At 39.3% G+C, this 27350-nt stretch overlaps 1 protein-coding gene across 1 annotated transcript in view; it reads right to left on the reverse strand.

Annotated features, from left to right (window-relative positions):
• Window positions 1–246: 246 nt before the first annotated feature.
• LOC111149295 (cytosolic beta-glucosidase) overlaps window positions 247–27350 on the reverse strand; it is a 112115-nt gene continuing 85011 nt past the window's right edge. The window contains exon 5 of the mRNA XM_022506284.1: window positions 247–449. Coding sequence (XP_022361992.1) covers window positions 247–449 — 203 coding nt within the window. The remainder of the gene's footprint in view (window positions 450–27350) is intronic.

Genomic DNA, 27350 nt, shown 5'->3' on the forward strand with positions numbered 1-27350 from the left:
AAAAATCAATTTCAGTGGTTTTTTATTTATTTATTTATTTTAAAGCCTCATTGATCCAAATGCAAATAGAGTAAAGGCTATCATTAAATACATCCCCAGGCATTCCGTATTCAGACTTCATAATCACGGATCAGCTGGTAGGAGATTATTACAAAGGCAATTTGAGATTGTCTAAAAGATCACCAAAGTAGACTTCTTTTCCAAAACCAGAGTCTTCTTCTCCAGGAGATGTGGGTCAGCCATCTTTTATGGATGTTCCTCCAGTCCATTGTTTTGGATGATCTTGGTATACTCCTTGGCAGATGTGTAAGGCGCTCGAGGTCTAGCAGGATCCTCAAAATCAACATGGAAGAGACCAAACCGGCTGCTATACCCTTGGATCCACTCAAAATTATCCAGAAGAGACCATACAGAATATATTTTGCAATTGACTTTATCAAGGTGGATAGCTAATTAAAAAAAAAGAGAGAGAGAGAGAGAAAGAAAAGGAAAGAAAAAAAAGGAGAAAAATTATATCTCTGGGAAGTTTTTTCGTGAACATACAAAATCACTGACAACTAGTGTGGGTATCTTTCTCTTGCAGAGGATCACAGGAAAAAAAAAAAAAAACTCTCAATGCTCTTTTCCAATTTTCTCTTTTAACCAAGTAGGGTTTCCATTCAAGAAGTTAAATTACATATCATTCTAATTATTTGGTTATTCATTCATTTTGATGAATGTTTTATTCATCCATTCATTTACTCAATAAATGTCTTTTTCAATATCTACTACTTTTCATACACAAAGAAACACATACACACACAGAGTTTTTCCCTATTACCTAGAATTATATTCATTAAAGACACTGCTTGGCTCTCACTCTCCACAGATGACGTGATATGCTGTGTGGAAAACACAAAAAGCTCTACCCAAAAATTGTCGGATCTCATACAGGAATTCAGCAATGTGACAGGATATAAAATCAAAGCACAGAAATCAGTTGCATTACATACACTAACAATGAAACAGAAGAAAGAAAAACTAAGGTATCTATCCCATTTACAATTGCAGCAAAAACCATGAGATATCTAGGAATAAACCTCACCAAAGAGGAAAAGGATTTGTACTCTGAAAATTATAGAACACTCATGAAAAAATTGAGGAAGACACAAAGAGATAGAAAAACACTCCACATTCATGGATTGGGAAAACAAATATTGTGAAAATGTTATGTTACCTAGAGCAATCTATATATTCAAAGCAATCCCTCTCAAAATACCATCAACTTTTTTCACAGATCTAGAACAATTAATCCTAAAATTTATATGAAAAGATCCCAAATAGCCAGAGGAATGTTGAAAAAGAAAACCAAAGTTGGTGGCATCACAGTTCTGGACTTCAAGCTATATTACAAAGCTGTAATCATCAAGACAGTATGGTACCAGCACAAAAACAGACACATAGATCAATGGAACAGACTAGAGAACCTAGAAATGGACACTCAACTCTATAGTCAACTAATCTTTGACAACACAGGAAAGAATATCCAATGGGAAAAAAACAGCCTCTTTAACAAATGGTGTTGGGAAAATTGGACAGCCAAATGCAGAAGAATGAAACTGGACCACTTTTTGAACCATACAAAAAAAGACGCTCAAAATAGATGAAAGACCTAAATGTGAGACAGGAATCCATCAAAATCCTAGGGGAGAACATAGACAGCAGCCTCTGTGACCTCAGCTGCAGCACCTTCTTGCTAAACAGGTCTCCAAAGGCAAGGGAGACAAAAGCAATAATGAAGTTTTGGGACTTCATCTAGATAAAAAGCTTTTGCACATCAAAGGAAATAGGCCACAAAACCAAAAGACAACCTACAGAAATGGAGAAGTTATTTGTAAATGTCTTATCAGGCTAGTATCCAAGATCTACAAAGAACTTATCAAACTCCACACCCATAAAACAAATAATCCAGTCAAGAAATGGGCAGAAAACATGAACAGATATTTCTCCAAAGAAGTCATACAAATGGCCAACAGAAGCATATAAAAATGCTCAACATCACTAGGCATCAGGGAAATACAAATCAAAACTACAAAACTACCACACTACACCAGTCAAAATGGCTAAAATTAACAAGACAGGAAACAACAAATGCTGACCAGGATGCAGAGAAAGGGGAACCCTCTTACACTGCTGGTGGTAATGCAAGCTTGTTCAGCCACTCTGGAAAACAGTATGGAGGTTCCTCGAAAAGTGAAAAACAGACTTTCCCCATGACCTGGCAATTGCACTACTGGGTATTTACCCCAAAGATACAGATGTAGTGAAAAGAAGGGGCACATGTACCCCAATATTCATAGCTGCAACGTCCACAATAGCCTAACTATGGAAAGAGCCCAGATGTCAACCAACAGATGAATGGATTAAAAAAAATGGTGTATACACATACACACACACACACATACACACACACAATGGAATATTACACAGCCACCAAAAAAATGCAATCTTAACCATTTAATGACATGGATGGAACTAGAGGGTATTACACTAAGTGAAATAAATCAATGAGGGAAAGACAATTACATGATATCACTCATATGTGGAATTTAAGAAACAAAACAGAAGATCATAGGGGAAGGGAGGGAAAAATAAAATAAGACAAAAACATAGAAGGAGACAAACCATGAGACTCTTAACTATAGAAAACAAACTGAGGGTTGCTAGACGGGGAGTGGGTAGGGGCTGGGGTAACTGAGTGATGGGCATCAAGGACAGCACATGATGTAATGAGCACTGGGTATTATATGCTACTGATGAATCACTGAACTGTACCTCTGAAATTAGTAATACACTGTAAGCTAAGTAACTGAATTTAAATAAAATAAAAAATTTAAGTAAATAAATAATAAAATGTTCTTTAAAAAAAAAAAAGGAGAGAAGACACTGCTCAACTTCCAAGTGCAACCTCCAGAGAATCCAGAAAGTCCACTAATAAGTTAAAAGAGGTGATAACAATAGGGCTGAGATAGCCCCAGGTATTACCTTGTGTCCCTATGACCAAACTGAGACATGTATTATAATTCTGGAAATAGGACCCTAAAGTGAAAAGGATCGACATACAGCTCTGGTTGTACATATATCTTAGACTGAGTAGGCGCAAAAATGTTATGGCATCCCCTCTGCCCAACATCTAAACTCAGAGTGGTGTTTAAACCCTCTAAGAACCCTCTAAGAGCCAAAGCAATGGGTCATCTCTCCCTCACATACACATATGCTCATACACAATATTCTATATAATTTCATTTGTGGATATCCTAAATCCCACCCAGGGACTCCTATAGTAATATGTCAAAATGTGGAGAATTTTCTAAGTAGTTTTATACTGATTTCTATCATGGTAGGAAATTTAACTCATTTTTTAGTATTTCAAGCATTTTACTAATATTACTTTTGCATTAATATTTATTAATTAGTATTTTAATTTAATATTTCAAGTTGGAGGGGAAGAAAGAAAAACCTCTGGGGTTGCATGAATTGTTGCATTGAACATTTCTTTTAAAACCAGAATAAGTAAACTCTATATATGGGATGCAATAAAATCTATTTCCCAATACAGAAATTAAATAAAAAGACAAATTTCCTTTATAAGATAGACATATTCCTAAATAAGTTGGGTGAAAATGAGCCTTCATATGATATACTAAATTTTAACAGTATTAGGGGTCACTCTCAACCACAATGACTCCTCTAGCATTAGCAAAGCAAGATCCACTCTACCTTTTTCTTTATACATCTGTACTTTTGGGATCTCTTAGAGGAACTATATAAACCATGACACATGAGTACATTCTGAATCATTTTGGAATTTTATTTATTTATTTATTTATTTTACTACTGATACTCCATAGACAAAAGTTTCCTGAGCAGTTAATTGATGCCTAATCCCTCTACCTTTGTGCATGGAGGCATGCAAAGTGCCTCAAGGCAGGAATTCAGCCAAACCAGATTGGCTCTTTTTAAATAAAGTATGATTGGAAAATGAAACACATAACATTCAAGCACATCAAGCTTTGTAGGAATTAAAACATGTATAGATACTCCTTCTTCTACTTGTCCACATTGCCATTTGTGTCTCCTCCCCTCTGTCAACCACAATGGCAAAATACCAATTCTTAAAAATAATTTTTTTTAAAGATTTTTATTTATTTATTTGACAGATAGAGATCACAGGTAGGCAGCGAGACAGGCAGAGAGAGAGAGGAGGAAGCAGGTTCCCTGCTGAGCAGAGAGACTGATGTGGGGCTCGATCCCAGGACCCTGGGATCATGACCTGAGCCGAAGGCAGAGGCTTTAACCCACTGAGCCACCCAGGCGCCCCTTAAAAATAATTTTATAACTAATTTAAGTTTTACATGGCATGTATCTAAGAATTAAAATAACCAAAACCAAGTACCAGGTCAGAAAACCACTATCTTCTTTGACTGCCTTAGAATTCAGTGGGGAGACATGGGAGAATCTTGCATAGTTCTTTTCCCATTTGCAGAACTACTGCCCAACACAAAAGCCTGCCAGGGAGAAAGCCAGACAGCTTCTGCAAATACACACAGTACCACGGAACACGCACAAAGGATTGATCCATATGCTCAACCAGGGGATAAAAATGATGCGGAGCCTGCTTGCAAGGGAACAAAAGGGAGACGCTGACAAGTTCATTGTTAACTGCCAGGAGTTCAGAGGCAAGTACTGCCCCAGTGACACCATGGGTGTCTCTGCGTTTTCATTGCAGGAACATTCAAATAGAGAATTATGTGGTTAGGGCTGAGGAGCTGGCCTGCTGGAATCCTTCTTGTTGTGCTACCACAGGGAAAAATGACAAAACCGTGCTAGAGCCTACATGCCTCTCCTCATCCGATCTCCTCAAGACCAGAAAGAGACCATCATCACATTTCTTGTCAATGTGATTTACGAGGTCCCACATCTGAGAAGGGAAAAATCACTTCAGCATGTTCACTTTCTTTCTTGAACCAGAGTTGCAGGCAAAGTATACACAGACTGGCAGGGACTATGGGTGGGTACAAAACACACTGGGATAAAAATTACAAACATACAGAGCCAGAGTTTGGTTTGGGACACAAAGTCCAGTGGAAAAAGCCTCACAGTCGGCATGTTGCATAAAAGAAGCAAGGCAAAAATGTCTAAGACTTGCTAATATATTAAAGTCTGTTCTAATTAGAAGAACCCTGTGCCAGAGTTGTTCTACACACACGCACACGCGCGTGCACACACACACACACACACACACTGCCCAGTTTTAGCCAAACTGAGAAGGTTGAGGAAATAGCCTTTCATCAGACCACCCTCATTTCTGGCAAAACTACAAGGTCATGGGGGTCCCCAAACCATCTTCAGTTTCAATAATTCGCTAGAACTCGCAGACCTCTCTGAAACCCACTATACTCACAGTTGTGGCTTATTATGGTGAGGGTTACAAGTTAACATCAGCCAAAGGAAGAGATGCTAGGTCAGAGATGGTGGGGGGTGGGGAGGGGCACTCCAAACATGAAGCTTCCATCATCCCCTCGCCGAGGAGTCCTGGGATGGACATGTGACAATATGCACAGAGCACTGCCAAGCAGAGAAGTTTACCTGAGCTTTAGTGTCCAGAGTTTTTATGGTGACTTCCTTACACTGGCATGATGGATTAATTGGTTGTCCATGTGGATGAATTCAGACTCCAGGTCAAGTGATACCATGTTACCTCAAACCCCACCTTCAATCATATTGTTGGTCTTTCTGATGTTAATAGCCCCCACCCTTAACAAGAACATTCCTTCAGGTATGACATAGATTTTCTCCCCAAAAGCTGAGGACAAAGACCAAGTTGTTATTTGGGCAAAACCCAATTCTTTACTACACACACATACACAGAGATACAGACACATACACAGAGATATACACTTATTTTAGAAGCTCATTATTTCATGATGCTGAGCAGAATCTTCTCATATTATTGCTTTATAAAGTGCCATGTTTTGCCTGTGTTTGTCACATTACAAAAGGCTAAAAATTGGGCACTTGGCTTCAGTGGGATTTATTTCCCAAAAGTTTATAAACAGAGATAGCCTTTGTTTTCAGGATTACCTAGGACTATATAAGACATCCATGACTATGGCAAAATAGTTCAACTATCAAACAAATGACTCATCTACAGACCTAAGCTGCTGTGGTGGGAACCAGTGGAAAGGTTCCAAACGGTGTTCTAGGCAGCAGTCCCACAGTAGAAAAATGACGGAGAGAAAACCCCAGGAAGGAGTGAGAAGAAAAAATAGAAGCACCTAGATTCCTATGTTCTGGTAATGGCAGATGACATTATTTGAGCAAGCCCTCGTAATGAAAACAAGTAAGCATGATGCATAGAATTTTAAAAGCAGACCTTCAAAACAATGAAAAGCTGACAATTTCATAGGGAATTACCAGGCCAAAGCAGAATGAAGAAATGAAGATTGCTAGGCATGGCAGCTACTTTCACTTCATGGAGTTCTCCCACCTTAGGAAATCCAAATCTTTTCCTATTTCCCAGGGTGTGAAGCTAAGTGTCAAAGCCCAGAGATACATGGCAGGAAATCTGAGACCTCACACAGACAAAACTAAGATCTCCAAACACTAATCCCTCAGGGGAAGGGTGAGCCAGAAGAAAAGAAGTCACTGAAAGTCTCAAGCCATCTGGTGGTTCAGAAAATGTAAAGTCCAGAAGTTGGATAGAGGTGGTATGGGATCACCCAGGAAGACACACATTTAAATACTTTCTGAAAGGAAATACCCATATTCTAAACCTTCAACCATTAGCACAAATATTTTTAAGTATAATCATCAACTCATTATCCAATATAACCAGAAAGACATGGGAAAACAATGATAACTGGAAAACCAACAAAATCAACAGACAACAGAAACAGGGGTACCTGGGTGGCTCAGTCAGTTAAGAGTCTGACTTCAGCTCAGGTCATGATCTCACTGTCCAAGGAATGAGCCTGATCAGGCTCCACACTCAGTGGGGAGTCTACTTCTCCTTCTTCCTCTCCCTTTGCCTCCCCCACTACCATACTCTTTCTCTCTCTCTCTCTCCCTCTCTCTCTCTCTTTCTCTCAAAATAAATAAATAAATAAATAAATAAATAAAATCTTTAAAAAACAAAACAAAATAAAAATAACCAGAAAGGCATGGGAAAACAATGACAATTAGGAAATCAGCAAAATCAACAGACAACAGAAACAGACCCACAAAGAAATCAGTTATTAGAACTGTCAGACAGACTATAAAATATCCATGTTACTATGTTTATATTGTAGAGATGAAATATCTTCAAGGTTCAGGAACCCATAAAAAATGATGTAGCAAATTTGAGTAAGGAAACTAACACTTGGGTTTGAATCTGAGATGCAGAGGGGGCCTCCAGTTTCTCATGAGTACAATGTAGACACTAATATCTACTCCTAGGGCTGCTATAAAGATTAAATGAGATAGCATGGACCCCAGCACAATACCTCGCCCATGTCCTTTCCTTCTCTGGCCAGCCCTTAGGAGAATACAGAACCCAAAGTAAAAATATATTTTGATGTGCCCTCTCTCCACCAATCCAGATACTTTAATGACGTCAAAACTGGGTTTAAATGAGCATCTGGGATAATGTAAAAGGGGAAGAGGAGGCAGAAGGACAAACTTAAGTCTAAGAAAGTGTAAGGACAAAGGGAGAGGCATAGATCGACTGTATAAATCTGAGAACAGGGCTCCTTACATTAGTTAAGAAACTCCTTTCTTTCTCCAGGGTGACATCCCAAAGTCACTGCCTGACTTCCTGCTTTCCTGCATCCCAGGAAGCAGTTCGGAGACACCTACAACCCTGAATTTCAGGTTTCCAAGCTCTTTAACTCTTAAGATGTTAGTTGAACAGGTACATCCTGGGATTTACTTTGTGGGCAGCAAATCTGATCCCAGATATGGAAAACAGTAATAGCATGGTCTGAGTCAAAATCCTTAAGTAGTATGTGGCTAAGTCAAAATTATAACAAGTCCAAAAGGCAGGATGCAAAACAAGCTCAGATTTGAAGTCACTGACAGAGAATGGGAACAGATCAAAGACAAAGACAGAAGCTGCAGAACAGTCTTGAGGAGTGTCTGCAAAGGGTCACGGAGTATTTTCTATTTGCATTAACTTATTGCTGAATATGTAGCACATAGAAGAACTGGGCTGATGAAAAAAACATGGAGCCAAAGCAATCATCAGTATAATTACTAATCCAGCAGGGCATTGTTTCTCAGTGTTGACTCTGACCACCTGAACCACTTGGAATTACCTAGGGCGTAGCTAAAAAAAAAAGTTTGTTAACCCCACAACAGACCTACTAAAATCAGATCTCTTGGGTAGTATTATGAGCTAATTATAACTCATATAGCCTCAATAAATACAGCTAATTATAGCCCCAACATCCATATTGTTGAAGCCCCAGCCCCTAGTACCTCAGCATATGACCTTATGTGGACATAAAGATTTTAAGAAGGTGATTAAGTTAAATTGGAGGGGGAAACAAACCATGAGAGACAGTGGACTCTGAGAAACAGAGTTTTGGAGGGGAGAGGGTGGGAGATGGGGTGAGCCTGGCGGTGGGTATTAAGGAGGGCACGCACTGCATGGTACACTGGGTGTGGTGCATAAACAATGAATATTGGAACACTGAAAAAATATAAGTAAATAAATAGGTGATTATGTTAAAATGAAGTTGTTAGGGTGGGCCCTAATCCAATGGGACTGTTGTCCTTCTAAGAAGAGAGAAGTCACCAGAGGTATGTATGAACAGAGAAAGACCAATGAGGACACAGTGAGAAACTGGTTATCTGAAAGCCAAAAGGAGAAAGCTCAGGAGAAATCAAACTTGCTGACACCTCAATCTTACACTTCCAGCTTCTAGCGACCTGCAAGAAAATAAATCACTGTTGTTTAAGCCACTTGGTTGGTGGCATTTTCTTATGGCAGCTCTTAGCAAACTAGGTTGAGATCTGAGAATTTCTGTTTTTAATAAACAACCTGAGTGATTGTTACACTTTCTCAAACAGTCCAGTTTGAGACTACTAAGCCTAGAATAAGCTCTAATAGTCCACCACAGTTTTTTGAACAGAGGCATCCCTCTCGAGGTTATAAATGTAGATGACTCCCTTAGCCCCTCAACACTCATAGCCGGAGATGCCCTATGCCAAAAGATACCACAATGTGCAGGCCAGGCCACCCCACCTTTCAGAAATAGGAGACCACAGAGAGATCAAGGTGGGAATCCTGCAAGTTCAAGAGCGCCAAATGCCTGGCATCACCACTTAATCAAAGCCTCACCTTACTCCAGTGGATCATGAGACACCTTCCCAATTCACCATGTGTAACTGGTTGAATGGTGTCTCCCCGTGAAGATCTATCCATACAAAACCCGTGAATGTGACCTTATTTGGAAAAAGGGACTTTGTAAATGCAGTTAAAAATGATCTCAAGATGAGAGGGCGCCTGGCTGCCTCAGTCAGAAAAGCATGCAACTCTTGATCTCCAGGTCATGAGTTGGAGCCCCACATTGAATTTGGAGATTAATTAAATAAATAAAACTTTAAAAAAAAGAAAAGGATCTCATGATGAGATCATCCTAGATAATATTGAGTCCAAAATGCAATGACCAATGTCCTTAGAAGAAAAGAGGAGGGGAGAAGACACACAGGGAAGAAGGTAATGTGAAGAAACAGGCAGAGATTAGAGTGATTAAATCTGGAAACCAAGGAATGCCAAGACAGCCACCAGAAGTTGGTGGACAAGCATGGCACAGATTCTCTCTCAGAGCCTCCAGAAAGAACCAATCCTACTGGCACCTTAATTTTAGATTTCTGGCCTCCAGGACTGTGAGAGAATAAATGTTGTTTTAAGGCACCATGTTTATAGTAATTTGTTACAGTAACACCAGATCATGTACCATACTCTTTGTAGAGTAGTTGCCAACGGGGCTCCAAGTCCCAAACCACCCACCTGATCTTGCTGAGAGCTTGTGAGAACCTTTTCTCAAGGCCAAAGAGAGAGAAATCCTTCCCAGGACACAGTTTGAAGCAGATTTTCTGGCAATTGCCCCCACCAACCTTGCAAATGTGTTTCTCTGAGCTTGGTTGAATTGCACAGAGCCCTATAACTGGAGGACAGCTTTAGCAGGATAAGAGTGCCTGCAAGGGAACTGGCTCACTGTCTTTCCCTTTCTTCGGAAAAAAAATAAATAAAATAAGGTAGAACAACATCAGGAAGTTCTAAACATAGAAAATGCACACTAAGCCCCCCACCCTAACACCAGGTGAGTATCACTGGCTAGACAGCATCTGTGAAAAGGCCCAAATAATCTCAACACAGGAGGTCCCACCTGCACATAGGAACTCCTAGTAACAAAACCTATGACTCTCTGAAAAAAGAACCTGAAAACCAAAGGCTAAGTTTTAAATATTTTATAGGAAAATGCCAATTAACCAGAAATACACTGTAAGGATTTCTTAATTATCTGTATTGTTCCTGTTACTTACATTAGATTTGGGAGAAAAAAGCCCACAAACAGCAAGCAGTTGAAAGGTATTAAAAAATATATTTTTATTTAGCTATAAAGCTGATTTGAGGATAGGTATACACTCAGTGTCACTTTCTATAATGTCTCCATCAGTATTACTTTCACAGTTACCTCTGTGAAATAGATAAGTTCTTATGAAACCCAAAGTTCTGAGCAAGTGAAACTCTCTTCTAGGGATGCCTGGTGGCTCAGTCGGTTAGGCATCTGCCTTCAGCTCAGGTCATGATCCCAGGGTCCTGGGACTGGAATCGAGCTCTGTGTCTGGCTCCCTGCTCAGTGGGAGCCTGCTTCTCCCTCTGCCCCTCCTCCACTCAGTCTCTCTCAAATAAAATCTTTAAAAAAGAAAAAAAAAAAAAAAAAGAAACTCTCTTCTACCAGAAAACCTTCCTTCCTTCCCCCTTTCCCTCTTCCTTCCTCCCCTTCTTACTTTCCTTCCAGGACTTTCCCCTTCTGTAAAATGGGGCCAACAGAATCTTTTTATGAGGATTACGGTATTAAATAAATTAATACATATAAACCTGTGAATAATACTAAGTTTATAGTAAACACTCAACACATTCTATTTGTTGGTATGGTATTGTTGTTTCTTCTCTCTGGAAGGGCGATGACTGAAACCTGTTTTATCTCTGCCTCCCATCTGGCTTCAAACAGCTCTCAGAGGGTGTAGAGTCAGCAAAAAATGTTCAGAGCTGAGAACCAGAGAAATCAGGGCATCAAGGGAAAGAGCAGCATCTGGGCCAGGGTTTGTGCTCTGTGGGAAAGGGTCAGTTGTGGGTCACAAAAAATAAATCACTAAAGACAAGGACCTTGGGGGAGGGGGGCAGACTGCATGGAACACCAGATGCTGCAGAAGCCTCCTGGCCTCAGTGTGCTGGGAGGTGGAGACCACATCGCTCAGTGCTTCCAGGATCCTACAACAGCCACCCCACAGTTATTAAATAAATATATATTGTGCTAGCAATTGGGAATATAATGGAGAGCAAAATAAACAACCCCTCTTTTTATAGAGCTTAACAGCGCATGTGGAAGACATATCTTAATCCAATTACCACCCTGTGAGCCTTTAATTACAATCTGTGAAGAGTATTATGGAAGGAAAGACATGGGAACTGTGAGAAAGAACAACGTATCAGCTCACATTTATTGAGCATTTAGGTACTGATCCCAGCATTTTGTGTGTACCTTAACTCATTTCCTCTTTACCATAAACCTATGAGATAGATACTATTATTGTCCCCATTTTACAGATAAGGGAATTGATACATGGAGAGGTGAGGTAAGATTTACAAGATTCATACAGCAAGTAAGGGAGAGAGTTGGGGTTGGAATCCAAGAGAGATAACCACAGAGGCTGCACGCTGAGCCACAATACTCCATTGAGTCCTGACCCCTGTGGTGGGAAGATCTAGCTCAGTCAGCAAGGGTGGGAGAAGAAGGGGAATGGAGCCATCTCCTGGAGCAAACTAGAGCTGAGAGCTCAGCATTCATTGGGGTTATCTACTGCCATCAGCCAGGGTTCTCTCATAACTCTAAGTGACAGAAACTGACCTTGCCTGATGAAGCATAGAAGGGTCAAGTTGGAAAAGCAGACTCAAACAAAGCTTTCAGGACCAGCCAAAAACACAACACAGAACTGGTGGAAGGAAGAAACTTCCTTAACGGCTACTGACGCAATGGGCACTAAGTCCTGCAGTGCATTGCTGCCAAGACCTAACTTCCTGCAAGCAGACCAGCCACTACTTCTGTACCAGAAGCTGCACCTTATAAACCAGTCATTCTCAAAAGGGGGATACCGATGCTGCTTTGCTCACCAGCACAGTAGGTTCTGCCTGCCTCAAGCTGTTCACTTTCATATTCTCCTCTCACGTGGATAAGTCTGATGGGCAGAGACTAGATCACATGTGTGTGCCCTGCCCTGACAAAACCTGGAGAATATCATTCTTTACCTGGGCCAGACAAAACTCTCAGATGTAGCCAGGGTGTTCAACAGGTGCTAGGCAGCCAGAAAACATGACAGGTGTCCACTTCACGAGATGAACAAGGACAAGAGAAACCCAAGAAAAATGAACCACGTATGTGCAAGATCAGACATGGGAAAGTTCATAGCATATTTAAAGAACTCCCGGAAGGTGGTTCAATGGATCATAGAGACTTATCAAGAATTCATAGAAATAGAGAGTAGAACGGTGGTTACTAACCAAGAGCTGGGGAGAGATTACTCAAAGGGTACAAACTTTCAGTTATAAGATGAATAATTTGGGGGATCTAATGTACTATGTGGTATTTATAGTTAGATAATTATACTGTATTATGGACTTGAAAGTTGCTAAGAGAGTAGATTTTAAATCGTCTCACCACAAAAAAATAAACAGCTATGTGAGGTGACGGAGGGTGTTAGCTAATGTTACAAGGGGAATCATTTCACAGTATATAAATGTATCAAATCAACACACTGTTTACCTTAAACTTACACCATATTATATTTTAATTATATCTCAAAAAAGCTGAAGGGGAAAAAAAATAATGGAGAGAGAGGAGAGAGAGCCATAAGGCAGGGGACATGTAGTTCCTTATAAAGATTTCAAGGATTTTGATCTTTATCCCAACCACATTAAAAGTCATTGAGGGAGTTTAAGCAAGGAAGTGACTTTAGCTAATTTGCATTTTTAGAAGACTGTGACCTCTGTGGAGAATAAATTTGAGTGTAGCAAGAATGGAATCCAAGAGAGTATTTAGGAGTAATTGCGGTAAAGCATGAGGGAGATGATGGGAGCTTGGTCTGAGGTGGTGTGAGTGAAGACAAGAGAGAATTAGATGGATTAAATAGATATTCAGATAAAATCAACTGGATTGAACAATTCACTGGAGCTCAGTGGGGAAGGAGATAAGGTAGCAAAGATAACACAATTTAATGGATATCATTATCACTCTCTGAGTTCAGGTATACTGGGCATAGACAAGTTTTGGAGGAAAGGCAGAGAAGATAATGAATCAAGATTTGGTTATGATAACTTTAGTTTTCTTTTTTTTTTTTTTAATCTCCAAATGAAAAATTGAAAAAGTCAGAGTAGAGTCTGAAATGGAAATGTGAATTTTGGAGTCATCAAGTAAAAGAGGTAATTGAAATCATGGTTGTCAAACACAATTTAGAGACTAAGAAAACAAGACATTGGCACAAGCCTTATGGTAGTCAAATATTTAAAAATAAGCTGGAAAGGGAAATTGAACAGGAGGACCAGAAATATTCTATATCCTTGACCTGATACAACCATAGATGACACTTTCTGTGGACATAATTTGACCAAAATCAGACAGCTGAAGAGGGAGAATTTGGAAATGAACACTAAGGAAGTCTGACTCCAAAGTCCACAATCCTTCTATCAGAATGGAATGGAAAGATTGTAAACCAAGACTGTGGGTGACATGCAAGGGTCACAGCCACAATGGGAACATAACCAGACCATGGAGAGCATAAACTGGATAAGCACCTATAACATCAATACCCTAACAGCAAAAATCTAGTGCTTACAGTGTAGGGAAATTTCTCAAGTCCTCTCCACCCCTTTCAAAATCCCCTTCTATTACTACAGGAAAGATTCAGGATCAAAACCAAAAAACTTGTCCCCTTGTACTGAGAAACAGTAGTACTCAATTTAGAGGACAGTAATTGGCCCAGGTTTTGCTGGGGGATCAGGTTATGAAGCTATGACCTACATAGGTAGGGGTCTCTCTTTCATGCACTCCTGAAGTTAGAGTGATTAAGATAGCATGGACTCTTTCCCTTTGGAACACACTTTGCCAAGGCACGTACTTTGTTCTCAATCTCTCTTTTTCCTATTTGACAACAGGCCCAGAGCTTCTTGACTTACTTAGACCCAGGTGGCATTGGTGGGGAGGGATGCACCCTCTCCTGTTACCTGCTGCTCTGGTCCTATTTCCTAGGGTATGATATAGTGGTGCTGGTTTTTATACTATTAGAAAGATAAATTCAGAGATCCTAAGATTATTTTAAGAAAAATTGTGGGTTTTTAGCCTGTTTTAACTCTGGGCTTTAGACTAACCTATACTACCTGGGGAAAAAATAAAATAAAATAAAAAACTACGCCACATGATTCAGCCTCACTCACTAAACTTCTGAAGAGAATGGAGGGCCATGACCCAATTTAGGTCATGGGTCCTCTTGTCAAATATCATATGGTGACTCCAAAATTTATATCTCCAGCTCTTGCATCTCCCTTACCTGCAAAATCTCTATATAATTGACTAATTGACTTCTCCCCTTTCATTCAAAATGACATTTAAACTTTAACATACATATTTGTACATTAATGTTCAAATCATCATTATTCACAATAGCCAAAAGATGGAAATAACCCAAACCTCCATCACTGGATGAATGGTTAAACAAAATGTGCTATACTCCTACAATGGAATATTATTCGGTGTTAAAAAAAAGAATAAAGTTTGATACATTCTACAATATGGATGAACCTTGAAGGCATTACACTAAGTGAAATAAACTAAACATGGAAGACACATACTGTATGATCCCATTTATATGAGGCACCTACAATGTCAGATTCACAGGGACAAAGTAGAATAGTTGTTTCTAGGGATGGAGGGGAGGAGGCAATGGGGAATTATTGTTTAATGGACCCAGTTTTAGTTTGGGAAAGATTAAAAAGTTCTAGAGATCGATGCAGGTGATTGTTACACAACATGAATGTACTTAGTGCCTCTCACCTATACACCTGAAAATAGTTAAAATGGTATATTTTATTTTTATATGTTTTAATTTTGAAATTTTAAAAACTGATTTTAAATCAATTTAAATAAATACACAATTTAATACGTATAAAATAGAAGTCTTGATTTTTAACTCATTCCTCAAAACTGTGCCCTCCCCCCTTCCCAACCAGGTTTTCTTTTCTTTTTTTTTTTTTTAACATATAAAGTATTTTTAGCCCCAGAGGTATAGGTCTGTGAATTTCCAGGTTTACCCCTCACAGCACTCATCATAGCACACACCTTCCCCAATGTCCATAACACAACCACCCTTTCCCTACCCCCTTCCCCCCAGCAACCCTCAGTTTGTTTTGTGAGATTAAGAGTCTCATGGTTTGTCTCCCCGCCGATCCCATCTTGTTTCATTTATTCCTATGCTACCCCCCAAATCCCCCATGTTGCCTCTCAACTTCCTCATATCAGGGAGATCACATGATAATTTTCTTTCTCTGATTGACTTATTTCGCTAAGCATAATACCCTCTAGTTCCATCCACATCATCGCAAATGGCAAGATTTCATTTCTTTTGATGGCTGCATAGTGTTATAGTGTTCCATTGTGTTTGTGTGTGTGTGTGTGTGTGTGTGTGTGTGTGTGTGTGTCCATTCATCTGTTGATGGACATCTAGGTTCTTTCCATAGTTTGGTTATTGTGGACATTGCTGCTATAAACATTCGGGTGCACGTGCCCCTTTGGATCCCTACATTTGTATCCTTAGGGTAAATACCCAGTAGTACAATTACTGCCAACCCAGATTTTCTAATCCTAGCAAATGGCACCATCTATCTAATTCTTGACACCAGGCACCTAGAGGTCACCCTTGATTCTCCCTTTGCTGTATGTTGTCCAGATGCCAATCTGTAACTGACTATGCCTCCATCCACCTCTCTATCCCTCTACACTACCACAGTAGCTTCCTTACCAGTCACCTGCCACAACTCCTACATACAATGTAGCCAGAAAGTGTAAATTTTTAAAAACCAATTTAACTGATGTCCTTCCCTGCTTAACTCCTCCACTCAATGGTTTCCTATCTTACTTAGTGCAAAATTTGACATCGTTATATGATCTTTAAGGCTGTTTATGATCTGGCCTCTGCCTGGCTCCCTTCTGCCTTCTCCTTTCTGTCTTCTACCTCCACTGTCCAGACACACCGGGCTTCTTTCTCCTCTTGAAACTTGCTGAGCTCTTTTCCATTCCATGATCTTTACCCTTACTTTCATTCTGCTTGGATCACTCCTCTAGGTCCTCACTTTATGGCTTTTTATTGCCAATAGGTCTTAATTTAAATTCCTCTCCATAAGCTATCTTGTCTGATGCCCCAACTTAAAGTTTTATTCCCAACCAACCCATTGTCTCTCATATCATCCTGTACTATTTTCTCCGTGTCCCTTATCATTAAGTGAAAATGTCTTATTCATGTATTTACTTATTTTTTATTGTCTATCTTACCCAGAAGACTGAAAATCCCATGAGAAAGGGACATCTGTCTATTACTTTCAATATCCCCAATCCTGAGAACAGTACTTAGCACATAGTAGATGCTAAATAAACACTTGTTGAAGGAATGAAGGCGGCGACAATAAATGGAAGGAAGAGAGGAAAGAAGGAAGGAATGAATGAACAAATGAACAAATGAAGGGGGGGAAAGGAGTCATCTTAATAGGATCTTAATAAGACTCTGGTCTCACTATTATCATCTGGATATTCGAATCATAGCATCTTCAGGTTGAACAACCAAGATTCAATGGGTATTGATTCCAAATCCACACCTAACATCTGAATCTCTGTTACTACACTGCTGGCTGTCCCTATCCAGCCTTTGTTTCCAGTCCCAAACTGTTGATTCCAAGTCTCCATCCACTCAGACCTGAGATTCCTCATCACTTTCCATTATCCTCTTACTCTCTGACATTCCCCAAAAGCTTCTCTACTACCTCAGCTGCTACTACCACACTTCACCTCTAATTCCTAATATTTCTCAAAGAACTCTTTATTTGGCCCTTAGCTGCATGTCTAGCATAGTCCCCTGGAGTGTTTTCCCTTCTTGAGAACTCTGGAGCTCTCAACCTTCTTGAGCAACATCACTCCACTCTCCTGGACATAGTAGGAGCTTGAATGATGGCTCTTGGTCCCAGAAATCCCCTAGGGTACCAGAGCGGAGCCCTAGGAGAAAACATCTCCCACCTCATGACCTTATCTGTAGGCCTGAGGCATGTACTTTAGAATAACATCATTTTTCTTTTAGTCCATAAGAATATTGATCTATTGGGGCACCTGGGTGGCTTAGTGGGTTAAAGCCTCTGCCTTTGGCTCCGGTCATGATCCCAGGGTCCTGGGATGGAGCCCCACATTGGGCTCTCTGCTCAGTAGGGAACCTGCTTCCTCCTCTCTCTCTCTCTCTCTCTCTGCCTGACTTTCTACCTACTTGTGATCTCTATCTGTCAAATAAATAAATAAAATCTTAAAAAAAAGAATATTGATCTATTTGTATATAGAAATAGTCCATCTCTAACAACTATAGCCACCTAAGAATAGCCCTCAAAGAAAGTGACTGGTGCTCCAGATAGAATTATCAGAGTTCCGGTTTTCCATACACAGGTGATAGGCTAAGTTCTAGGTTCTATGGTTTTAAAAGTGAAAAAATAAGCATTATGGCTGATTAAAAATAGTATAACTGCCCATGAGGACACAAATAAATAAATCATGTGTACTTTTGCTCTGAAACTGATTTAGGGCTTTAGAACTATAATTTTTTAAACCAAATCTTGAACATATAGACTAATATTAACACCTTCTTCTTAGTTCTTTCTTTAATTCCTCCCTTACAGCCACAAAATATTTTATTAAGCATCTACTAAATGCAAATTATTGTTTTAGGCAGAGTCATTCTCATAGAGGAGAGGAAAATCTGATGTAAAGTTATTGTTTTAGGCAGAGTCATTCTTATAGAGGAGAGGAAAATCTGATGTAGACCTTACCCTCAAGGTCAAGTAGTCAAGTAGAAGAGAAAAGCCCCCACATATTTTCTCTGATTTGCTTCTCACTCAACACTCTTAACTTCCCTGTTGTAACATCAATAAGACATGGAACTAACTATTTGTTCATTTTCTGTCTTCTACTCCAGACTCTAACCTCCAAGAGGGCATTAAGCACATGGATCTTATCCTGGTGAAGGGTAGGTGTTTAATAGAATATTATTTAAATGTATGAATGCTACAAATGAATATAGAATACTGAATATAACGTCACCAGTATAAGAACAGAGAAAGGGTAGTTCTCAAGAAGGCGAGATTATTTTCTTGGTCACAGTAACAAAATTCAACTCTAAATTCATCTTATCCAAATAAAAAGAAAGAAAGATCTTCTTCCACTCTGATCAAATCACTACTCATTTTGTACTCTTAAATATCTTTGTGTGATCACAAGGACCATCTCTCATCAGTTACTGGAATTCTTATACATATATAATAAATGTTGAATAAATTATATTAAATGCCCCTCAAAAAAGCCATCTTCAGAGGAGTGAATGCCACCTTTTGCTAATGACAAAACAAGAGGAAGCAAGCCTTAGCATTATCCTCACCACAATAACACCACAAAAACACTTCAAGTGTTTGCATACAGTGGCCACTAAAATGGCCTAAAGTCAGGAGATACAGGAAAGTGAGTAATAGAGAAGAATGAACAATGGCATCTCTTTAAAATGCTACTGTGTAAGTGTTCATATTGCTGGCACCAAGTTCAAGCCCAGGTGGGTACACCTCACCCAGACTGCCTGTCCTGGCCTATTGTACAAGTCTTGCTAGTCTGCTTTTTAAGGACAAGGAAGGACATTGCTTGGTGATGTGGCCACAAGCTGTTCAGGGAAGAGACTTTGCTCAGCACATTTCAGCTACTGAGCGAGGCTGGGCTCATTTCAGAGACCCACATAAAATAAATAATCATGCAAAAGCAGATTCGTTCTGATAGGGCTCTGACAGCTGCTCTGAGAGGTGGATCCTTGCAAGCCCATCTTTCAACAATGAACTGACCCAAAGATCCAGGAAAGCTCCAGACAGGACCATATGGCCTGGAATAAAAACATATTTCAAACTCTGTTTATTATGCATATCTTTCAAAGGTCCACTACTCTGTGATGAAACATTGCACCTGCAAAGCTTTAATAAGCTTCCCAAGCAAGTACAATTATAAAATCGCAGGCACCTGAAGAATTTGTCTTCTCTTACACTTAGCTATGCACTGCCCACCAATGACTGGTCTCATTCTTTTTAATTATATAGGTTTGCAGTATTTTGTAAGCTGCGATCAATACTTATTCAGAAAATAAAACTCTTTATAGACCTCAGCATGAGGGCCATGAAATATCTCTCCTCCTAAATTTTAGGGACTCCAACATTATTGCATAAAGAACCTTCCAATATGCCTGAAAGGAATAGCAGCAGCTCAATCATGCAGCCCTGCAAAGACATGAGAGCATTTGACATGAATTTTGGCTGGGCTTCATTCATCAGCAGTGGCAGGGGTAGGAGGGAGCATGAACAGTTTCCCCTCATAATTAAGCTCTGTGACTCTACATCCGGTCCAAATATTTGAGATGCACAGTCTGTTCATTATTCACTCAACAAATATTCACTGAGCAGCAATTATGTAGACTCTGTATAGACTCCCCAAGCTAGGTGTGGTGATTCAGCAACAAACAACACATAATTTCTGTCTTCAGGAGTTGATGGTCTCATTGGGAAGACAGACTCAAAACGAACTGATTTGGAAATACAAAAAGACATTAGAGGGACAAAAAAATGGGGTTACTTAACTCCCCTGGGAATTTCAGGTACAGCTTTCCAGGGAAATAGGCATTTGAGTCAAAACTTGAAAGGTAATAATTCACTAGCTAGTTAAGTAAGAGAAAGTATGAGCCATATCAGTGTGGGAACTCTAACCACACATCAATTTTAATGGCCTGTCCCAAGGCTACAAGCACTGTGGTACCATTTGGGGCCGTGAGTTCTGTTTCTATCCTTGCCTCTAATCCACTTAAGCATTAACAAGTCATGTGTCTCTAAGATTGTTCGCATAATCCAATGATGGGTTGAGAATCGAAGATCTTTACAGATCTATTGGCACTAGAATCCTTCTAAGGTTCTCTCCGAACCGAAGATCTTTACAGATCTATTGGCACTAGAATCCTTCTAAGGTTCTCTCCGAACTAAGAGTCTACATAAAATTTGGACCTTTTCTATTTCTCTACCCCGAAACAGTGCACAGTGATATATCTTGGGATTTAGAAGTAGATTTTACACAAGATAGCTTAGCCTAATCATTTGCAGTGTGATGGAGTGGCTGAGTCTTACTGCCAAGATCCTCTTATTCCCCTTAAACCTATGGTCTTGCATCAAAAGAGACTTTGGATCGTATAACAGGATTACATCAGACTCGGCCTTCAGGAATACAGGACCAATAATGATAGATGAAATAAAGACTTTGACTATGAAATTACATGTATACCTAGAGACAGATGAAAAAAAGTAACTGCTGTTTCCTAGAGGTGCTGATGATGCCATCAGTAATATGCAAAAAGATGAGTTTTTTGTTTGTTTGTTTGTTTGTTTGTTTTTGACCACAGGTCGTTATTTGACAGCTGCATTGAGATAATAAAAGAGAGAAACAGAAAAGAGACAGTGAGAGAGGGGAGGGGGAATAAAGGAAAGAGGAAGCAAAGAGGGAAAGAGGAGTTCGGAAGAAGTTGGGGGTGGGGGTGGGGAGAGGGTAAGGGAGGGAGGAAAGCAGAGAAACATTCACTTACTATAACAATAGTGTCCCTAAACTGTTTTTATCTCCAGGCTCTCAACAATGAATCATAGTATGTAGCCAGGGCATTATCTCTCAAGGCTTTTTAGATTCAAGGAGAGCAACAGAGGAGTACAAAGATGGCACCTGATACTGCCAGGCACACAGAAAAAGGGACAGCTATGATATATCGCTAAACACCATGTTGTTCACAGCAACCCTGCAAGACTGATGTTATTATGTCCATTATATGGATAAAGAAAATAAAGTTCAAAGTTAAGTGTGTTCAAGGTGAGCAAGAGAACAGTCGACAGAGAAAGGATGAAGACCCAGCAACCTGCCTCCAAAGTCCATGCTCTTTCCAAGACCCTATTTTGCCCTCTTCCTAAGTCATCTTCCTGAAAACCCTGCACAGGAGGTAGAGATTAGCCATTTTTGTCCCTGTCCTACCTATGCTTTGAAAGACTGTTGATCATAGCCATGTAGGTGGCCATAGCCGATGAAGTGTCAAAGGAATTCCGAACAAGTATCCTGACACTGAGCATGTCACTGACAGGTGCAGGTCCAACGAGTTGTCTCTCTTTATTTGACTTCACTGTCTGTCATATATCAGTTAGCCTTTTCTGGTTTGAGAATTAAAAATACAAAAATATTCCTAACAGGTGTCAGAGAAAGGGAGAGAGAGTAGAGAACTGGAAAGTTTTGTTTTTCTATGAACTACAGATAGAAAAAAAACCATCATTCAAAGAGAGAATGGAATCAACAGATTTTTTGGTTTTCCTCTGGCTTATGGTAGAACTCTATCTATGTTCCTTGAGCTCCATTATTTTTCTTGATAAATATTGACTTTGTTAGAATTTTAATAAATCTATTTATGAGTCACTTCATTGAGGTTCAGAAAAGCTACAGACCACCTCCCTCACACAATTTTTCATTGACCACCTTGAAGAACAACTTTCTTGAATGAAAGATGGGGTAAATTTACTCCTGCTTTGAAGCTAATAAGACAGTAGTAATTCATATTTACTGCATGTTTACTGGCTACCAAGCACTGTTTTAAGAGCTTTATATGCATATCTCATTTGCCCTTTTCAACAACAGGGTAGATACTCTTATTATACTCATCTTAAAGCAGAGGGAAAATGAGACTTAGGGAGGCTGTGTCATTTGCCCAAGGTCACGCATGTGATAATACATCTCAGGTATGGTCTCCTTTGTAAACTTCTTGTGGAGCAGAGTGGTTTAGTAACTTGGAAATGATTCTGGAAGGATAACTACATCATCTTATTTCTATTGGATTTTTAATAGTTTTATATTGAATATAATATTTATTCTTTCAGTCACTCAAGTTTTTTTTTTTTCCAAGACACCAAAAATATGGAAATAAGTAGGATGAGATCAAAATCTCAAAGGGTTCCTCTGTCTTATAAAGAAAAAAAAGATACATAAAGGAGTAGTTATAAAACAAGGCAATCAGAATAAATACTGCATGTCATGGGGCACAGAAGAGAAACTCCTGACTCAGCAAGGGTATTGGGGAAAGGAAACATCAGACCTTCTTTAGTGTAGATAATGCTAGAACAATCTTAAAGGGCAGATAGAAGATAATGAGGAAGAAAGGGCCAGAAAGTACAAGAAAAAGACAAGGACATGTTCTGAGAACTATATCTAATTTGGTATGACACAAGCATTGATAAAGGCAAAAGGGCGAGGGTAACCCTGAGGAAGTGTGTAAAAAGTGTGTAAAAAGCCATGTCATGGGAGACTTTCCTTGCCATGTGGTAATAAATTGCAATTTGATGCTGAAGGTAATGAGAAACCACTAGGAAGTTTTAAGAAAGGGAATACGAAAACTAAGTTTGCATTTTAGAACAGTCTTCCAGAAGACTGGAGACTAGAGTCAGGGAGGCCAGTTAGGAGGCTTCTAGAGCCTTCTATTCAAGAAAATTGCAGTGGGATAAGGAGGGACCAAATACCAGAGATATTAAGAATCAAATCTTACAGCCAACTAATTGGAAGAGTTTAATATGACTTCCACATTTATAGCTATGTCTACTGTGTTAATAAGAGAGAGAATTCAATAGAAGGATCAGGTTTGGGGCATTAATAAGAATAATGAACAAGGGACTTTACAGTTTACAAATGAAATTGACAGATACGATTTTATTAGTGCTTTAAACATCCCACTGAGGGTTATCCTCATCTCAGATGGGAGCCCTGAGCAGAGAGGCCAAGTGACTTGTTCAAGCTCCTACAAGTAGTAGAGGGAAGAACTAGAACTTAAACCCTTTCTAAGTCCCATTTTCTTTCCACTATATAATCCAACACACATAACAATAGTAGCAGAATAGTAATGATGTTAGCAAATGTATGTGGAGCCCAGGTTCTATTCCAAGAACTTTATATTTATCAGCCCAGTGATTCTTCACCACAACCATGCTCAGTGGGCACTGTTGTCTCCATTTCACAGCAGAAGCAAATAGGGCACAAGGAGATGATACAGCAGTGAGCTGTATCAGCTGGGTTATACCTATCACCGCTTTTCCTGTGTGGCAGATCAAAGTGCCATGGCAAGCAGAACCACAGAGCCATAAGTCAATAACTTGATCCCATGCATTCTTCACCAGACATCAGGTTTCTTTCTGAGCCTATGGTCTAGGGGAACCCAGACCCAGGATCTCATTGTTTTAACCCATATATGAAAGAGAACCATTTTCTCCCCAATCCCAATTCCTTGAGTTTATAGGCAAGGATATCCAGCACTTCTTAGATGGGCTGCCAGTGTTGTTTTTTTGGAAGCTAGAACCAGTCTCTGTTGATCCAGTTTGAGTTTTCAATAGGGAACCATTTTCCAGCAGCATTAGTGTGCTGGGCTGTGCTGTCCTGGAGCGGGATAAACAACCTTAGGCTTGACTGCCCAATGCATCAGGCTGTGGAAACAGCCCTCTGGAGGACACTACTCACCAAAAGCCCATTAGCCAATTACTCAGAGCCCGTTTAGTAAATGAGCTCTTTCTGTGTACTAATTGGAGCCCTGTAAAAGTAAATTTGCAGTGAGAAGCTAGCTCTCTGTGGCCAGATTCCTCTCTGGTGCACCTCAGAATGAGGGTCCTGGAGAGGCAGAATGGATCAGTGAGTGGTACAGCCATTGGTGGTACAGCTGGTACTTACCAGCTATGTGGACATCAGCAAGTTATTCTGGCCTCAGTTTCCTCATCTGTGAAATGAGGATTATAGAGCCTAGTTCATGGGATTTGGGGGGCTCAGATGAAGTAATACATCTGTACCCAGCACATAGGAACTATTCAATAAATGTTATCTGGAATTGTTTACTGCCCTTGCTTATTTATGTAGAACAACCCACCGTATTCCAAAGAATGTAATGTAAAAAGCTGAGAGGAATATATATAAATTCACTCAGGTTTGATTACTCAAGTTTTAGTAATATATTTACTCAGGGTATCTATGATGTCTGCTATCCTCCTCATTTGGCAATTAAGACATAATGTATTGTTAGTTTGCATTACTGTGTCACTAAGTGACTTTTCATACACCTAAGCATTAATTACCTCATCAGTTCAATTTCATGCTCCTTGAAGACAGATTCCAGGTACCTACATGCCTCCCAGTACCATCCAAACATTAAGTAGATATTCGTTTATTATTGGTATCCTTGAGTAAATTGTCATTCCTGATGAAAGTCAGCTGGAGTGAATATTGGTGTGTTACTACCTACTACAAATACTTAATTCTTCAAGACTGAAAGTTTCCAATGAATTTAATCTCTATTCATGATTTGGCATCAAATTAGACATACATATAGTCAAACCCATAGGGCAAAATAGTAATAAAATAAGCTAAGGCAAAAACTTACTCTACTCATGAATCATAGTTGTTTAATTTAAGAGGACTTCTTAAAGTTAAAGTAGATGAATACTAAAGCTTTCGTGGTCTTAACTCCCCTGGAGCTGGGTAACAATTAGCCTAAGAAGTAGAATAGACTCTGGAAACTAAATTAAAGTTCTGCCTAAATTAACTGTTACTGTCATTGAAGTTGTGCAAACTCAGTCAAACAATCTTATTGTCTGATAAATGTCAAGACCATTTTAGTATTCGTGAAAATAATGTGCTTGCATATTATTGAAACTACATTAAGCCAAGAGCCATTGTACAGGTTTGAGTACTTGATGATGATTTATTAGAAATTATAGTTTTCAAGGTAAATATCAGAAATAATAACTTTGTAATGTGTTAAAATCCAACTCTATCTAATCTTTTAAAATTTCATCCTTAAAGGTATAAAAATAATATGTTAATTTGTTTAAAAGAAAAATAAGAAAAAACGTGTCACATCTTTCATTAAGCATAGGAAATAGCTGAATGGAAAAGTCAGAACCATATACCGGCAGACCTATCATTCAAACAGACTTAGGTAAAGAGTTAAGTTACTCTTCAATATCAGGCTTCTACGGAAATAATTTTGTACTTAAAAAAAAAAAAAGGAAAGAAAAGAAAACCCTAGAATAGCTTCCTTTCTTTAGCATGGTCATTTTCCTGATTTCACAAGCAGAAGCAAATACAATGTGACTAGCTAATTCCCAGCTGCATAAAGATTTAAATTCATGTCTGAACACTGGACAATCAAATTATGTAGTACTACAGTAACCAGAAATAAACTCAACACATAAATGCAGTTTATTCAGTATTATTAACACAAATGAAATTTACACCTATAGTCCTATGCATTAAAAGTAACTTTTCCTATATCAAATAGCAATATTTTGCTATGCCAATCAAATTAAACCACCAGAACCATACGGAAAGAAATCAATCCTATAACAAACCTTTGAAAAGTATGGCATTTATCATGTTCAAGACAGGTTAATTCCAGCTCTAAACAAACTTTATTCCAAACAAGGGCTTTTGTTTTTATTCTATTCTTCATTGGAAATGTACTTAACACAAACATTCTGTCAGTCTAACCACAAAATCCTTTTTCTTCCACCCTATGTGAATTAAAAAGAGAGAGGAAAACAGAAACAAAAAACAAATACACACACACACACACACAATCTTACCAGACCCAGACAAATTTAACCGTATTGATTTTAGGCAAAAGTGGGACTAAAATCCTATACCCAGAATGAGAGGCTAGAAAAATTCTGGTGAGAAATGTTTATAGAAAAAGCTGTGTCCCCTTGTTCCTTGTCAACAGTGCTTTGGAAACTAATTGTAAAATCACCTTAGGAAATGTACTTGACTAGTGGGAGAGAAGCCATCTTTAATGGTTTCCGAAGCCCTAAACTACACAGAGCTCTGCAGATGAAAACTGATAGCCTCAAGTAGGGCCCTAACCTGAACAATAACTGCATCATCCACACTACCTGAATCGTGTTCCTAAATTAGCAGCCTCTGCAGCCTCCATTAGTTCGTATTTGAAAGACATAGTCAAGACCAGTCTTCCAAATCAAGTACCACAATAGCCTCATCTACAAGTTATGAGCAGATGAACAATACAGATGAGGCAAAAGGAACAATGTCTGCTCTAAAGCGCATACAAAGTGGAATGGAAGGAAAAGAAATGCATAGCATAGGGTGCACATTTTAGAGCAAAAAGAGACCTTACCAGTAACCTAGTCTGGACTTAGAGCTTCCATCACATGGGAGTGTGCGAGTGGAAATGCAGGAGGCAAAAAGATTTCCCTCTGGCAAAGAAGAAATGAACACATGGTGCCAAATGCCTGTGGGGCTTCTCAGGGTTTGTGCAGGTACCTTGTTGTTCTCCTCAGCTTTTCAGCTGGAGATGTGAAATTTGCGTTTAGTTAAAGCCAGTCCACTGAAACATCAAAGTGAGTTTCTTTGTTTTGCCTTAATTTTATCATATGCATCCTAATGAATTCATCACACATTCACTTATTAAGTCAATAAATATTTACGGAGAGCTACCAAGTATCAGGCATGGCCCTCGCTGCTGGGGTATAGCAATGAACCAAGCCGAGAAAAGTCTCTGGGAGGGGACGATCAATAAACAAGAGCAGACACGTATATATCAGGTATTTGTGAATGATATAGAGAAAAGAAATCATGGTGAGAGTCAAGATTGTCAGAAGATGCTATTTTATGTAAAATGGTCAAGGCAGGCCTCACTGATAAAGTGTCACT

This window comes from Enhydra lutris, unplaced genomic scaffold (assembly GCF_002288905.1).
Source record: "Enhydra lutris kenyoni isolate GAN:26980312 unplaced genomic scaffold, ASM228890v2 scaffoldscaffold21, whole genome shotgun sequence".
NCBI classification, from domain to species: Eukaryota; Metazoa; Chordata; class Mammalia; order Carnivora; family Mustelidae; genus Enhydra; species Enhydra lutris.